The sequence below is a fragment of the Larus michahellis genome, chromosome 6, assembly GCF_964199755.1.
Source record: "Larus michahellis chromosome 6, bLarMic1.1, whole genome shotgun sequence".
NCBI lineage: Eukaryota > Metazoa > Chordata > Aves > Charadriiformes > Laridae > Larus > Larus michahellis.
In genome coordinates this window covers 56,238,021-56,254,012 of record NC_133901.1, presented here as the reverse complement: position 1 = coordinate 56,254,012, position 15,992 = coordinate 56,238,021, and the positions used below count along the sequence as shown (strand labels likewise).

At 37.5% G+C, this 15,992-nt stretch overlaps 1 protein-coding gene across 5 annotated transcripts in view; it reads left to right on the top strand.

Annotated features, from left to right (window-relative positions):
* The window catches only part of BLNK (B cell linker), a 108,368-nt gene that overhangs the window by 69,776 nt on the left and 22,600 nt on the right, over positions 1 to 15,992 (top strand). For 4 of the 5 annotated variants that reach the window (XM_074590275.1, XM_074590278.1, XM_074590277.1 and 1 more), the window contains 4 exons: positions 6,527 to 6,592; positions 12,322 to 12,378; positions 14,431 to 14,480; positions 15,480 to 15,520. In XM_074590275.1, coding sequence (XP_074446376.1) covers positions 6,527 to 6,592; positions 12,322 to 12,378; positions 14,431 to 14,480; positions 15,480 to 15,520 — 214 coding nt within the window. The remainder of the gene's footprint in view (positions 1 to 6,526; positions 6,593 to 12,321; positions 12,379 to 14,430; positions 14,481 to 15,479; positions 15,521 to 15,992) is intronic. The other variant, XM_074590279.1, reaches the window with a different exon arrangement.

The window sequence follows — 15,992 nt, the reverse complement described above, 5'->3', positions numbered from 1 at the left end:
AATCACATTTTAGAAGACACTCATCCAGTTCAGAGACCCATATTCTTCCATAAAGACTGTGTCGGGAGCACTGTGTTAATGAAAGCCTATTGTAAGAGAGGTGGTTCTTGTCCAGTTTGAGAAGATTGTCCAAGATAAGAGCCTTCAAGCTTTTAAAAATCCCAAGCAGTACTCTTACAAACCCCCTTCTAGGTGAGCAGGTTTCCCCTTTGTTCAGAAACAATAACTTTCTTTCTTAATTTGGTCACCTGCACACCTGTTTATAAAACTAAAAGCTAATAGAAACACAAAATAAAGTCCAGCTGGGGAGAAGGTGATGGAATAATTGTGCTGTGAGAAGCAGTAAAGGAGGGGGCTGGGCATGCTGTTCCTTCTTTAGTTTCATGTTTTAATGTGTTTTTTTAAAATAACAGAGTCCCTGTAGTAATTCTTAGTTTTCTGTTCTTTAATTTTTGGTTTTCATCTTATAATAACTTAGCTATTATTCTCCAAATTCCATTAAATTCTTCACTTTATTTTCTTTTTTTTGTGGTTCATTTCTGTAAAATTTTATAGCTGAAGGAGGTGGGGTTTTTAGGGGTGTTTTTCTTCTAAGTCTAAATTTGTGCTTACTAAATCCCAGTCTAGGTTTCCAGTGCTAAGCATTTGAATATGCCTGAAAACCAAGAAATAATTGCCTTTTTTTTTTCATGTGATCTGTTATGCTGCCTTTCTTAAGACAAAAATGAGGGTTTCACCTACCTACCATCTTAAAGTGAGTGGAGGTACTAATGATCTTCACAAAATGGGACTTTCTAGATTCAGAACTACAAGGTGCCCTGTCAGTGAGAAACAGATGTACCCAAAAAGGTATAAGAACTGAAACTGGAGTTCAAACTGACTGATTTAGTGTGATGATTTTTTTTTTTTTTAAATTATTATGCTTTTGAAACCAGTTCAACTTATCAGTTAAAGATCTAACTGATATTAGGAGGAGGAGAAGGAATATACAGGCCACTTAATATTGAATGTGTCAGTATTGTTTATAAATCTTCCCTTGCAGACCGTCTGTCTGAATATCCTGTTCAAAATTCTGCCCTCTTTCTAACTACAGAAATTGGTCCCAGAGTGCAGATATGAATTTTTCAAGAGGCACAACAGATAATTCAGACAGTTGTGTAAGCACCAGAAACTTAAGAGGTATAATTCTAGTCCTCCAGATAAACAGAAATAAGTACGCTTGTAATATAGAAAACTTCCTGTGATTCATTTAAAACTGGTTTTTGTTTTGCTACCACTCCCTACTGACGCTGCAGTCAGCCCTGTTTCCAAAAGCATTATCAGCACCACTCCCAGCTGCAGCACACACATCTGTGCTCGCAGCCAGAGGCACCCAGCAACTGCGCCCACTCTCCCCACCACGGAGACCACGTAGTGCCCTCTTGCAGCAGAAGGGTGTCACTTGCTATGGGGCTGTCCCTCGCCACATGCCGAAGGCAGCTGTACAGCTAAAACACTTACAAGCGGTGTGTGTGCTGAAGGTCCAAAGTACGGGATTTTCTGTGCACAAGTTGGTGAGCTGTGCTGTTGGCGCACGTATGAGATCCCTCTCCGTTCTCAGGAACAGGGGGATGCCATGGCCGCTGTGGAGCCATTCATGCTGACTGCTCTGAGCCATAATATATGTATTTATATAATATATTTTTGCAAATTTTTTCACAGATCTACAATACTGCTAAATACAATTTCTCAAAAATTAGTCTAAATGATGGGAGACTTCCTTATTACGCAGCTCTGTCTGAAATTAAGACAGACTCCTCTTTCTCAAGTCTGGAGACTCTGTACCTCATCTCACATCTGAGTTGATGTCACACACTTTATTTTTCATGTTTTTTATATTTTTCTCTCTTTTTTTTTTTAATTATTTTAACTTTGCAAAGCTTTTGTGAGATACCTTGTGTGCAAAAGAGCCAAAAGCTTCCAGCTGATGTTTGAGAGTGAGGATGTGTCACAGGCCAGGCCCACCCATCGCCCTTCACTTGACACACATTCCTCATACGCTGAGCTGTGACCAGATCAAAGAGAAGGTGGCTTTCTTTCATTTTGTTTTATCTCAAGGCAGTTCTGCCGGTCCTTGAGCACAGCTAGGTATCTGTGACACTGCATGGTAAATGCACAGTGTGTTTCTCAAGCATTATAAGCTACATGCTGCTTGTTAATAACCATTTGTGACCCTTCTTTCAGGGTATATTGTATTTGCAATGGTAAACCTTTCCGCCTTCCCTTACATACGTCTCACAGCTAGTGACCCCTTTGTCAATACATCTGATAATCCTGAATTGCTGGAGGTCAAAATTGATAAGATATGAAAAATAGCAACACAGGGCTAAAAAGCGTTTCTTTTTAGGATTCATTGAACAGTCCTTTTTGCTATTCCATCCAACGTGTAAATTTCTAATGTATTTGTTAGAAACCTAGAACTTTTTAGAAACACGTACACCCAAAACTTCCAAACTTCTCATCTGCATATTTGAAAGCCTATTCTGCGCACACTGAGTTCCTGATCAAAAGGTCGTATCCAGTCTATACCTGTCACAATTAAACTAGGTCTCAAAATAGCTATCTGTTGCTGAAAAGTGTTTTCAAAGATCAAGTGACACAGACTGCACCTTTATCTGCAAGCCTGATTTTGCACAAAAAGCTCTCAATCAAGTTGAATGAAGAGTTGGCGCTTGTAGTTAAGAAACAACTCTTAAGTTTGACCTCTTAATTATCTTTAATTAACTGCAATGCAAGGTAAAACTAACATTACTTCTTTTCATTTACAGTATTAGCTGATTGAGGTCCTTGAATATTTCTAGTATCTGTTCATCCCAAGAAAACAACTAGAGAATAAACATTAGTTGGTACAAGGTCCTGACTCAGCCGTGTTGTGAGGAAGGAAGGTTGGCGTTACATACCTGAAGCAAGGGCGGTCTGCATTGGGCCATTGAGCCTCTATTTCCTAGATACTCTCAGGGCTGCTGCTCTGATAAGCTCCTCCTACAATGAACCTCTTTACTTGCAGTATGGTCTGAAGTAAAGTATTTGAGAGTCAGACAAAAAGTAGTTTGAGAACTACTTAGATATGTAGATCCAGGTAAAATGTTAAGTGTATAAATGTGCTCTCGTGCTTCACTTTTCCTCGTCACCCTGGAATGGCCTTCAGGCTTGGGTTTGAGGCTCTTAAGATTTGGAGAATCCTCTTGCTGTAGGCTTTGCTATCTGCCTCTCATCTTTTCTACTGTCTCTCTAAAATCACAAGTCAAGACAATTCTTTGTAAAACTTGTCAGTTGTAGCCTATTATATCGGCTGGCATCTCAAGAAATCTCAGCCTCCAGTTAACTGGACAGACTGGTTTTTGCAGCTTGTTCAACTTCACGGGTCAAAGGGGATTTCACTTGATCTGGAGATCATCCATGCTTGATGACTTCCTACACTCACCACTATACAGTGCACTCGTTATCTGCTTACTCTCACGGGCTTCATACAAGTTAAGTTGTCCGGATGTAACAAACTAAGTATTCTAGCAACTCCTACAAGAGCTATGTAACTTTAAAATCTGAAAAAATTTGCACAAAACTTATTAGACACTCTCTATTCTATCACAATTCGTAATTACAAAATGAAATGGCTTCAGAAAAAGAATAAGAAGCAGAGATTTTTAAGAAATTTGATTATGCAAAAATGGGAATGTTTTGATTTCAGCCTATCTGTATGGGGAAAAATAACTGATGGCACCAGTAGAGGCACATGTGATTATCTCCAATTTAAATGCATCTTTTTAAAAAAAAAAAAATGGAAGTATGTATTACAGTGCTCTTTTAAACTATAGCCTTATTCAGCACACATGGAACACCGATGATAGTCTTATCAGTTCACTTAAATACGATCAAATGAAAAGCAAACTGTTCAGGGTACTTGTAGTTATAATTTTGGGGTGGGTTTTATTTGCAGGGGGGTGGGTGGTTTAGAAACCAAAGTGACAATATAAAATAAAATCAGTCATGTGAAAAATGAAACACCTTTTTTCAAAATAAAGCCATAATTTTACCATTGTAAAGATATATGAATGTCAGAGATGAGCAATAAGCAATATTCAGATCTAAATCTATATTAGGTTATTTTTTTTGTTTGGGTCCTATCTCTAACAAACAATAAATACCGGAAGAAAAATAACTGATGCTTACATGCACTGCTAATTAAGGGCTGACAAGCCTTTTTGAAAAGGACAGAAACACTTGCAAACAACCATTCTCCCCAAACTAGAACTAAACCATTTAAATCTTCTCTCATTCTTTTCATTCCTCATTACTTTTCATTTATAGACACTGCCAGGTGCCAGCTGGGGCACAAGACAGAAACAGTAAACTGCAGAAGATGGCTATTTGTGATGTTTCAAGCATAACCAGAAGCTGAATCTATTACGAAAAAAAAAAACCCAAACCCCACAGAAAAGCAGAAGTTCTTCTGAGATCTTCACCCCAGATTTGCAGATTTAATGTGTCTGGTTAGTTTAGATAATAATCCAAGCCATTCTCATAGATGTAGTGCATTGTTGCAGGGAATCTCAAACCATTTTGCTGTGCACCTGTTTCTCACATCTATAAGCAATATTATTTTTTTAATATCAGCAGGTAACACTATATTCTTTTGCTGTAAATTAATAGTATGAGTTTTGATCAAGAGCTGATCACGTGCTTGTGAATTATTTGTCAGTTATTCTCATGATTCTTTTTTCCCCTGAGTTGAGAACCTAAAAAGAATAGGTTGAATTGTTTTTTAAGTAAAATTGGGCAAAGATTTGGGGTTTAGGAATATCAGACCCATGACCTAGCTTGTCAGAGCAGGATACTGCATGTTGTTGTATTACAGGGCTGCTGAAAATGTGGAATATCCTTCAATTCCAGCTGGTACAGTGAAAGGATCAGATTTTTCTATTATGTTAATAAACATCATTTAGACTAAAATTAAGATTTGTTATTTATTTCAGGATTCCAAAAGCTTACAAGTAGTGAGTTATTTAACTTTTTTTTTTGGGTGAGTCTCATAAAGTGGGGTTCATTGTCACTACCTACCACAACTGCTCTAAAATGGTTAGCAGAGGTAGGAAGGTCCCTCTCAGCATAAGCCTCATACTCTACTGCTACGTGATGCCTTGAGCGGCTGCATGTCTGCTTAGCCTGAACCATGGACCGCAGATAAATAACCACATAAAGATAGTGCAATTATTTCATGATTTTGTTTAGCTAATTCTCATCTAATTCCAATTTCCATTGAAAAAAGCTATTTTAACTTTTAAGAGGCAGTTGTCATTACTAATGATGAAGCTGGAAGATAGTTTCTTTCTAGCAAAGCTCTTTGTTACTCAACCTTCTGCATAATAGAGTTTAAACTTTAAAGAAAGCCTTAAAAAAGGAAAGAATACTTTGTTCGTACTTGTCTTTGTAAGCAAAGTTTCCAAGAGTCTTTTGGTAGCCTGATGGCGCATCAGAGTGCGGTGGGCAAGATTATAACGTGGAATGACATAGACAACTTCCAATGAAGAATGGAACAGAAAAAAATTTTTAAGCCCTCTTTGAAAAATATCATTGTTTTCCTTTATTGGCTGTGATAAAATCTTCAGCACAAGTCTAATAAAAGATACTTAGTTCAGGTGAGCAGGAAGAACGTACACTGTGTCAAGAAACTAAATATATATATACATTCTACATATGTTTCTGGTTTTACCAGACTTGAAGAGGTTTCACAGTAAAATGAGTCTTTTGCAGAAAGTTGTATCTGTGTTCCTGACAGTGACTTGATTTTAGTGGTGTGGGGTTTTTTTTAAAATGAGAAAGGAGGCGGGATTCTAAATGATATTTGCTGAGTAAAAAATGAGATACTTAAATTACCTTGATTATAAGTAAAATTTAAATGAGGTCAGTGCAGCTAATGAATAAAAACAATCTTTGATTCCAGATATCAGTCCATGTAAGTGGAGTCCTGAGATCATGAGTTTTTACAGCTCAGTCATGGATACTCCAATTGTTTCTCAGATGGCCTGGGCCATCCTATTATAACTGCAAACACTATGGGAATGAGGTAAACTGTCCGCTGATAAAGTGACTCCTGTAAGGTCAGAAATCAGAGGGCATTCCCATTATTGGGAGTGGAGCATTGTAAAGTCAGTTCTCAACAAAAGGTTAACATTCAAATATTCTAAACTATTAATTTAGGCAATGACGTTCTTTCCTGATGCACTTACTCTAAAATTGATTGTTTAAACGGCACTTAATTGTGTTAAGGAGAAGGATAACAAAATCATGCCAAGGAGCCCTGTTAAAAAGGGAGGGAAGCTTCATACACAAATGATTTGGCAACTAAACTACTTATTGAACATACATTAAGCACTTTCGATGTGTGAAATATTACTGGAAATGCATTTCCTGTATTTTTCTTATTTTATATAAATGTGTGTTTAACCACATGGTAATTTTAATGCTGGCTTTGTTTAATATCCTACAGGAAGCTTCAAAAGATGGTGCATGACATCAAGAAAAATGAAAGCGGGATAATAAACAAGTTCAAAAAGTAAGTTTGAAACGCCAACCTTCGTTTTATCAATTTGGGGAAGTTCCGATTCCTAGCACAGTGTATAATACTTTAATGACGGGACCATGTTATTCTAGAGATATGTACTTCAGCGTATGTATAGAGCTTCAGCCCAGACTGCAATGTGCAAAATTGTCATCAGTATTAAGTGTGTCACAAAGTAGTGGCAGAACTGGCCTTCAACAGGACGTTGTGTTTGTAGTCCTGAAAAACAGCATTTGGCTAAAGTGCATTTTTCTCATGTATTCTTTGGGAATGATCATTGCTTGTTGTTTAGGTGTGTGCCTTTCTCCTCAGGCCACTGTTCAGGCTACCTGCCACCATAAAGTTTTAATTTGAGCTCTACCTTGAACCAACTGGTCAGATGTCATAGTTGGAATTCCCATAAAAATGCTAAGTCCTCCTGTGTTTCAGTCCCATAAGACAAAACCCAGCATTACCTAACATCCTTATTCCAGTAAGAAGTGCTAAACAGCACGCATATTGATGTCACGTGCATATGAGTATCATAAAATATTCATGTGTATTTATACATAGAAAGAAATTCCAGTAATTCTGCATCCTTGTCAAATGAATACACCATTCAGTGTCTCCAGTCAAACATCTATTTAAGCCAATTAGCTATTTAACATACTTTTTCTTTTTCTTAATGCAATAGCTCATTTGCATTGAACTTCCATTTGGATGCGATTTTCTCATTCAGATGGCTGTCTTTACATGGGTCATTGACAACAAAAGTACAAAGTACTTTTAGAAGTTAATTAGTACACAGTATCTGCAGTGTTTCCAGGACAACCATAATACATTCTAGAAAATCAGCTGTCCTACATAAGAGACACATATAAACACTATTTAAAAGTGTTCTTAAAAGAGTGACCATGACAGCTCAGATCAAGGAAAAGAAGTAGTATTGTTTGAACGAGAGCTAATTTTAGGTATATACAAAGTGGTCAGTAGGCTGGTGGGAGACGCCTAGGCTCTGACTGCTTTGGCTATGGAAGAGCTTGGGAAAGCCGGGCTGGCTACAGCTACTGGCCTGGCTGCCTGCCCCCAGGGCTGGTGTTTGTGGGGCAGCTGTGGTCCCTGGCAGAGGAGGGGGATATGCTTCCAGGAGCAGCAGCTCACCCGTTCCCCAGGCAGGAGTGACCTGAGGTTGCAAGCCCTCCTTTGTGGCCTCTTTATCACAGATGCGTTTTTGCTGTCCACAAACCTTGAGCAGGCTCTGATGGTGACACCTGATATATCAGATAGATTCTTGAGACAGCTTTTTGCCTTTACTCATTCTCTGGCGCTCTAGCACTGCTGCAATTTGCAGTAAGTCACAGTCACGTGGTATACATACTTGTTATTTCTGCACAAAAGCAAATTTTCCCTTAAAATGACCCTCTTTAAACGACTTGGATCTTTAATCTAAGCATGCTTTTCTTTTTAACGCATTGTGTATGTAAATAGACCACTGTGTTCAGAGGTCCGTCTGCAAAAAACGCATAGTTTCACCTGGGACTTGCTCACAGGGCAGAGCTTTTAGGTTGTCAAAGGTTTTGGTGGGTTTTGGAGGTAGGGGAGATGAGGGGCATCAGGTGTTTTTTGTTGTGGCTTTTTAATAAAGGATGGCTTACTACTTCACAGTAGTAGTTTAAGTGTAGTTAATGTTAATAATGTTGTGGTGGGACTGGCTCAAATGCCTCGGAGAGGATGGCTCAAATGCCTCGGAGAGGAAAGCGGATGGCAGAAACAATAGAAGCATCTCAAAATTATAATTTGAGGTAATAAATTGTCTCCCATAGTTGCCAGGACATGAATTCTGCTGTTAATCAGTATTGCTCTGACTGCGTGTCCTTCCCTGAGAGTAAGAGGGGAAGGACAAACAAGGGAAAAATAACAAGAACTAAATGTTGCTGAAGCTTGAAAGGTCAGAGGTGATATCATTAAATGTCAGATACAAGATTGCTGCTATAACGCAGCAATTCTTTTTGATTCTCTCAAGATTAAGAAAAAAATCCACAAAAAGAACAGGCTCATAAAAACTCTCTTAATGTATGACTGCAGCACAAAGCTCACATTTCACCACCCCCAGCTATAAGAATACAAATTGAGAAGTAAAAAAAAAAAAAACCTTTCTGATACTTCTATGATTCATCTAAGCCATATTAATCTCTTCTGCAATTATGAAGATCAGAAATTTATTTTTTTAGAAGTTGAAGAAAAAATTCTTACATTTGCACGTGACTTGGGAACTCGAATCTTGAACCCAGCACATAATGAGACTTGCAATAAAAGCCTGAGTTGACAACGCTGATAAGGACCTGTACAAGAGATGCCAAGCTTTGCAGAATTAGAACTGGCTGTATTCGTCTGAATGTGCCCTCTGGGGGCGTTTGTTTTATTTTAGTAGATGCTTCTTCTAAAAAAAATGCAGTTATCCAGTTGATCACTTCCTCCATTTCAGTTAAAGGATTACTTTATTTAAATGTCAAGGATCTGAACATGACTGAAGCAGGAAAACTGTACAAAAAAACTTGCTTTATGTAGCACAGATTTGGAATTTGTCTATATGCTGGAAAAAACATTGTTTTGTCTCAAATTCAAACCTATTATAAGTAGAAATAATCTTAGAGAAATCAAATAATGCACTTGCTTATCTCAAGCCTACAGTTTTCACACATGTATACTCTAAGTCTCTGCTACTGAAACTGAAAGAATCATGAAATACTCATTAAATACATTTGACTTATTACCAGTATTTGTTAAGACACTTGTAAAATCTAGATTGGCTCTTGATTGTGCAGAAAAGTCAGACAAGTTCTTGCATCAAGTGGTTTGCTCTCCAATCGAGTTCATCTGTGGGGTGCCTCTGGGGAGGGATATGTCTACCCTCCATGTGTGTCTTAAAGGTGTGCGGAAAGCAGTCTGAACAGTGGTGCTAACAGGAAACTACAGATTGTTTCTTCATTGCTTACAAGTTCCTACTTGTTTATTCCCTGTCCTGACTCAAAATTTTCTGACAGTAAAAACATTGCCTGCTGCAGGCTACCATTCACCTGCTCGCCCTTAGTCACATGCAAGACTGTTTACAATATGGGAGTCCCAGCTGCTGTGAGATCATTATGCCAAAGAGGATTATGTACCCAGGTGTAGGAAGCACTAGGTATAGCCCAAGTTGTGTAAACAATGAGAGCTGGGAGCATTTTTTCATACTCACATCCTTGGTAATACAGAACAGGGAAGTAAGAGAGAAATCATAGGTTTCTCCTTGCAGGATGGTTGCCTATGCTGGAAACGCACTGTAAAGATGTAGTACTCATCTGTAAATGATAAGCTTTAAGCCTCTAGGCTTTGTTAAGTGGAATCCTAGCTCTGTTGAATTCGATGCTAAAAGTCATACTGCATATACCGCAAAGTCAGGATTTCACCCTAGAGTTTTGGTACGTGTTGGCCTAGTGTATCAAATAAGAAACTAGAAGTTCTGATTAGTCATCTTACTGCAATGCCCCATCCTACCAAAGCTTCCTTTGCAAAGCCATCAGAAATCATACAGTTGTAGTTGTTAGTCTAACTGCACACAATCCAAATATGTGCGTTTCTTGAAATCATATTTGCCATGTGACCTGAAAAATGCAAAGAAGATATATCTTCACCTCATCTGCTCTACCCAGTTTTTTAATTGGATAAGTTTTTATTTCAGATTTGTCTGGTCTATTTTCCTGTACCATTTATAACTTAGGTGGTAACTTCAGGCAGAAAAATGGAGTTGTGTCACTTAAGGTCTCTTCAGCCTGCATAGCTGCAACTAGAAGACATCCATCATCAAACTCATGGCCGAGGAAAAAGTGGTATTTTTATGAACTAAACAATGAGAGAAAAGTACTAAAATCAAGCTGTAGCACACTTAGAAACATAAACCAGGGAAAAGTATAATACCTAATTTAACTGTATTCTGAAGACTCATGAATTTGAATGTGTAGCTGGATAGAATGTTTTGAGTGCCAGAATTTTTATTAATATAATAATATTTCATCAAAGTGAAGATAAATAAATCGCAGCTATATGCCATTTTACTGCCACAGCACACTGTAAAGAAAATGTGTGGAAGAGTACTAATAATACTTTTAAAAAAAAAGTTTCAGATTAATTTTATTTTGTACAATCACATACTTCCAAAACTGTAACACACTATTCCACTGGGTCATGAGAATACAGCTTGGGAAAAGTTTATCTGTCAGTTGGATTTCACCTGTTAGGAATTCTGGAAAAGTTTTTGGCAAAGTTACAGAGAATCACAGAATAGTTCAGGTTGGAAGGGACCTTAAAGATCATCCAGTTCCGACCCCCCTGCCATAGGCAGGGACACCTCCTAATTAATTAATTAATCCTTTAATCACAAGTATGATGATCTAGTGCATTTAGGGCTAATAAATACTATAAATACTCAACTCAATAAAGATGTCAATATAACATCTGTAAATCCTATTAAGCAAATATGGTTCCTAAGAAGGGAGTGGATTCTGTACGGAGTTAACAACAGGAAAATTGGCTACATACAAAGGGCTACTACTGTGTATGTTTAGTTACTTTTCTGGATGCTGCAAAAAGTGTTGCTAGAGTCAAAAATCCAGACCTCTGCGGCAGTTTATTGACCAATTCTCCATATAGTGCAGGAAAACACAACAATGTGATATTAACTTTAAGTATATGATTAATACTTTCATTTCGTATCGGAGTCCTTACATGACTAAAGTTAAGCACATGCCTAAATACTTCGCTAGATCAACCTCAGTATGCGGCAGAGGGAGAAATCTCAGAATATATTATACTTTAAAATAGTTTATTCTCCTAGAAGTTATCGTGAATTTCTGTACATTGCATTCTGTTCTTGTGTGAGCTGCATCTAGATCCCATTATGTGACATGTCTCAAATGCTACCTGGTTATTTGTTGAAGCTAAAATGTATATAGTAAGATGCTTTTAAAAACCTGTAAACATACTCTCACAAATGTACTTTGATTTTATTGAGTCCTTTAGAACTGAAATTTCTTAGGGATATTTCAAAATCTCCAGAAAATTACTTATTCTCTACTAAAATTCAGAAAAAATGCTGGTCCTGTTAAAGTAAATGAAAACTTGGACTATTTAATTGTGTTCTATCACAGCTAACACAGAGATACTTCACCACCTGTAACATAAGTCCAGAGCAGAGTAGCACTAGAGTATTTTACTTGGAAATTGCATTTGCTATAATTTTATCTAACTCTGGTAAAAGATATGTTAGGAAATCATTCTGTCTTCCAGTTGAATATGTATACTCAGTTGGCCGGCATTTGGTTCTTTCAGTCCCTTGTCATTAACTTCAGGGGAACGGGACAGAGCCAGTTGTCACTCTGCAAGCATCTATGTGGATAACGACATCGGGATGTGAATCAGCTAGGTAACCACTCCTTGGCGTAGGGGTTATGTCTGTTGAGCTGGGTTGTACATTGGGTGAGTTCTGGCTCTTGCAAAGCGAAGCTCCAATTGACTTCAAAAGAGCCTGGATTTCAGTTCTGGCACTCAGTAAATCATACCAGTACAGTGAGAATTTTTTTTTAAGTGGATTTGAATTTTAGAATAAGTAACATATTTGAAGGATTTCTAAGAAATATAGATGTGGTCATAAACTGTTTCAGCTCTGTGACAGAAACATTATTTCTTTTTCTTCTATTGATATTCAGGTTCCAAAATGAACAAGTGGCCTTAATTTGCAAAACTGGGAAAGATACTTGGGATCGGTATGCTATTTCAGAGCCGCACGATGGCATGATAGGCTGCTTAGACACAGACCTCTGTTCTGTGCTTTGTATGCTTTCGTATAACATATTTACATTTTCTGTCGGGGCCACTGCCAGGATTTACAGGGCCTGGGACAAAGGGTTGAAGTCTTCTGCTTAGCAGCTTGGAAACACATAATGTGGCTTAAGCCACGTACTTTACACTGCGACCCAGACATCCTCTTCCTGGTCCTTCAGTTCCACTATTTTCCAAGTCTCTGCCATCTCTGAACAACTCACGATAGACGTGTTGCAAAGTACATTAATAGATTTTGGTCTACCCTCCTGAAGACCTGAGATCTGCCCTGGCAGTGGCCCTGGGTTTTTCTTTCTAACATGCCTGTGCTAACCTGGACAGGAGACAAGAGCAAGGCTGATAATGCTTTTTAATTTACTGTTCGTACACTGTTATATTGTGCTGCGGGAAGTTAAAGACTTGGAGGAAGCAGCTATCCACCGTAAGTGTTGTTAGTAAGGAACAAAACAGGTAAACACTTTAAAAAATAATGTACCTACGTTGTTTTCTCTTTGGTTTTGGGTTGGTTTGGTGGGGTTTTTTTGAGCTTTAGCAATGCCTGCACAATTTATTCGTTGATTCATGCATGTGCATGTATTCTTCTTTTTATCCGAACAACAGAATTCCATTAATTCAACTCAAAAGTAGCCAAAGCATTTCTCAAAACAGATGGGGGAAAGTTTGCAAACTGATGTGTTAGTGCCACACCTCCGCCCTGAGATACATTGGTACCTGAGCAGTGACACCAAAGCACGTGTCAGGACCTAAATACTGAGTGTCAAATTCTTGTGGTAAAGCAAAATTTGTAGACATCACTATTGCTCAGAGATCACAAGAAAACATTTTAAATTCTTTTTTTTTTTTAAATAATTTGCTTATTTTTGCAAATGAATTTGTTAGGACCTCATTGAAGAATGAATAAAGCCATCAATTCAGTGGATGAAGGTTCAGGTCCATGGCGATGTCCCATCAGTGCTACAGGGAGGCTCTTACACAATGTTCAAAAGTCACTTTGAAGAATCATTTTAATATAAATTGTGTTAATGTTTTATATGGCTACAGAAAGCAAAGGTGTTTTTTCTCTTCAGATCCATTAGTCTGGCCTCTGATATCACACATGCACCATTTGTTTTGACTTTAAACCCAAATTCTTCTCTGTTTTTACAGGGTAATAAAATAATTGATATATCAACTGACTGTAATTCAGTGTCTTCTCTGGACAGCTGCAATTTGCCAAACAGGAGTATACATGTATATACACATACATACGTATGAACAGGAGTACACACATATACGTGTACACATATTACATACATGTATACTTCCATTTTGCTGAAAAAATATATATGCACATACATATACATACGTGTATGTGTATAGCCACAGAGATCCTTTCAGTATTTCTACAAATTATCTTTTGATTCACTTGGTATTACAAATACCACTATAACAGTATTCACTAAAAAAGGAGCATAACACCATAAAACAAAAGTAAGTGGAAACAGAATCTGTCCACAAGAGACCTGGTATACATGTAAACATCAATTAGAAAATGAAGTGCAAGCAAATTGATAGTTATAAAAATATGGCTGGAGAGTGCTGCACCACTTTTTTTATGCCATAGTCTTAGCAAGTCTCTCTGAGGCTGAACAGATTTTCATCTTCAGATAGCTGTGTGTTTATCGCTGACCCCTCTGTTATCTATTTCTGCATTGGAAATGAAGAGGAGAGTGGGTGGGCGAGGAAGCTGTTCTTTCAAAGTATGTTTTTAGCCAAAAAAAATTTTTAAAAATCCCAGATTAGATTCTAAATTCTTATCTGTTTCTAGCTTTTCAAAGCATTCTCCTGCAGCTATTTGCTAAGCATCTGTGATGGTAACCTGTATTTCTTCAGCTGCAGGTATCTTTTGTTATCAGCTCTTTTTATGTGTCTGGCTAATGCTCCCTTCTAGTGAATGTTACTTATTAGATCATAAATGTAATAATTATTGTTTACAGGCTAAAAAAAAAACCTCCACCAAGTCTACCACGAAGGGATTATGCTTCAGGTAAGACTGTATTAATGTAAATTTAAACAGCAGGTCTGTGTATGTTTGATACCTATACACCTAGCAGTATTTCAGCTATACTTGTCCTCATAATTTGTTTTTAATGAGAGTACAATATACCATTATCTGCAACTCTGAAGGTAGCTCACACCTCTGAAATGAGAGGCAAGGAAAAGGTATCAAGTTGTCCCAGAATGAAGAGTAGCAAGTACTTACTCTTTCAAAAATCAGTATTTACCAGGGTTGTGCATGTAGGCTGCTCTAAAAATGGAGGAGAATTCACATCCAGTCCTCTCTGCCAGAAGTTGTGATGTAGAAGTAAATAGGGAAAAAAATTGAACAAATGGATCATCACAGATTCAGAATCTTAATACTATTAATGTGACAGTGGTGATATCATGAATTTTATTAGAGGTAGATGATATCTGCTTATCATACAGCACTGCCCACGAACTAGTTCATGCCCATTTTTACAAGTTAATAGCTATCGTGTTAAGGAAACAGCAATATGAAAACTGAAGCAAAGAGGACAGAGTTTAGAAGTTATCAGATTGTTCTATGTTTAATGTAAATACTTGTAATTAGCGTGCTGTCCTGGAGCTTTAACTGAGAAACAAGAAAGTGCAAGGCTGAGAGGTCAGCGATAGATCCATTATGTAGAAATTGTTACTCCTACTTAAAAATTAGATGCATTAGCAGGACACTCTGTGTAAAGTGCATGCTCTGCTGTTCAGACCATGTGCACATTGGCATTTTCTAATGCTTTTCCAACAGCTCTGAAACCATTTATCAAAAATAAGCAAGCAGGCATTTAATTTACTATTCAGTCTAAACCAGATGTGTTGCTCTGAACTGTTTAGGAAATTTTGACCGCTCTTTTTTTTGAACTGAGTATGATTGATTTTTAAAATTTATTTATTTATTTCTTCAATCTATACTTAAGATAAACATTTATGTTCGCTATTACATGTCCTTAAATAACTCTAATGCTTGGTTTAGAACATGCAGACAATGAAGAGGAACAATGGTCAGATGATTTTGTAAGTACTTATTTTGGGGTAGTAAGAGGTTACTGTAGCAACAAGTTCAGCACAAGCAATAATAATAGTTTATTTTTGAATCATCTACTTGTGGTTGAACTTACTACTGAAACGTTATCTTATTTGTTGTATCAGCATTATTTAAAAGTAGCCACTGGTCTTTAGCTACCTCAATTTTTTTACACTCAACTTAGCAGTACACTCAGAAACACTGTCAGTGGTAGCCATGGATGCTCAGCTTTTTGGATAAGTAAGCACATGGCATCGATTTGAAGGACTTCTCAAACTGAACAGTAATTTCAGAAACCAGTAGTAAGATCATCTGTTTGGGAGAGGGAGGGTGGGAGGGGTGAGGATGGGAAAGCCACTTCTTCCTAAAAATGAAATATTTCTGATAAGACTTTAGAGAACATTAGAATGAAGCAAGTCGTGGTCATCAGCCACGTAAAGTAATGGTACAGCCATTAGCCTG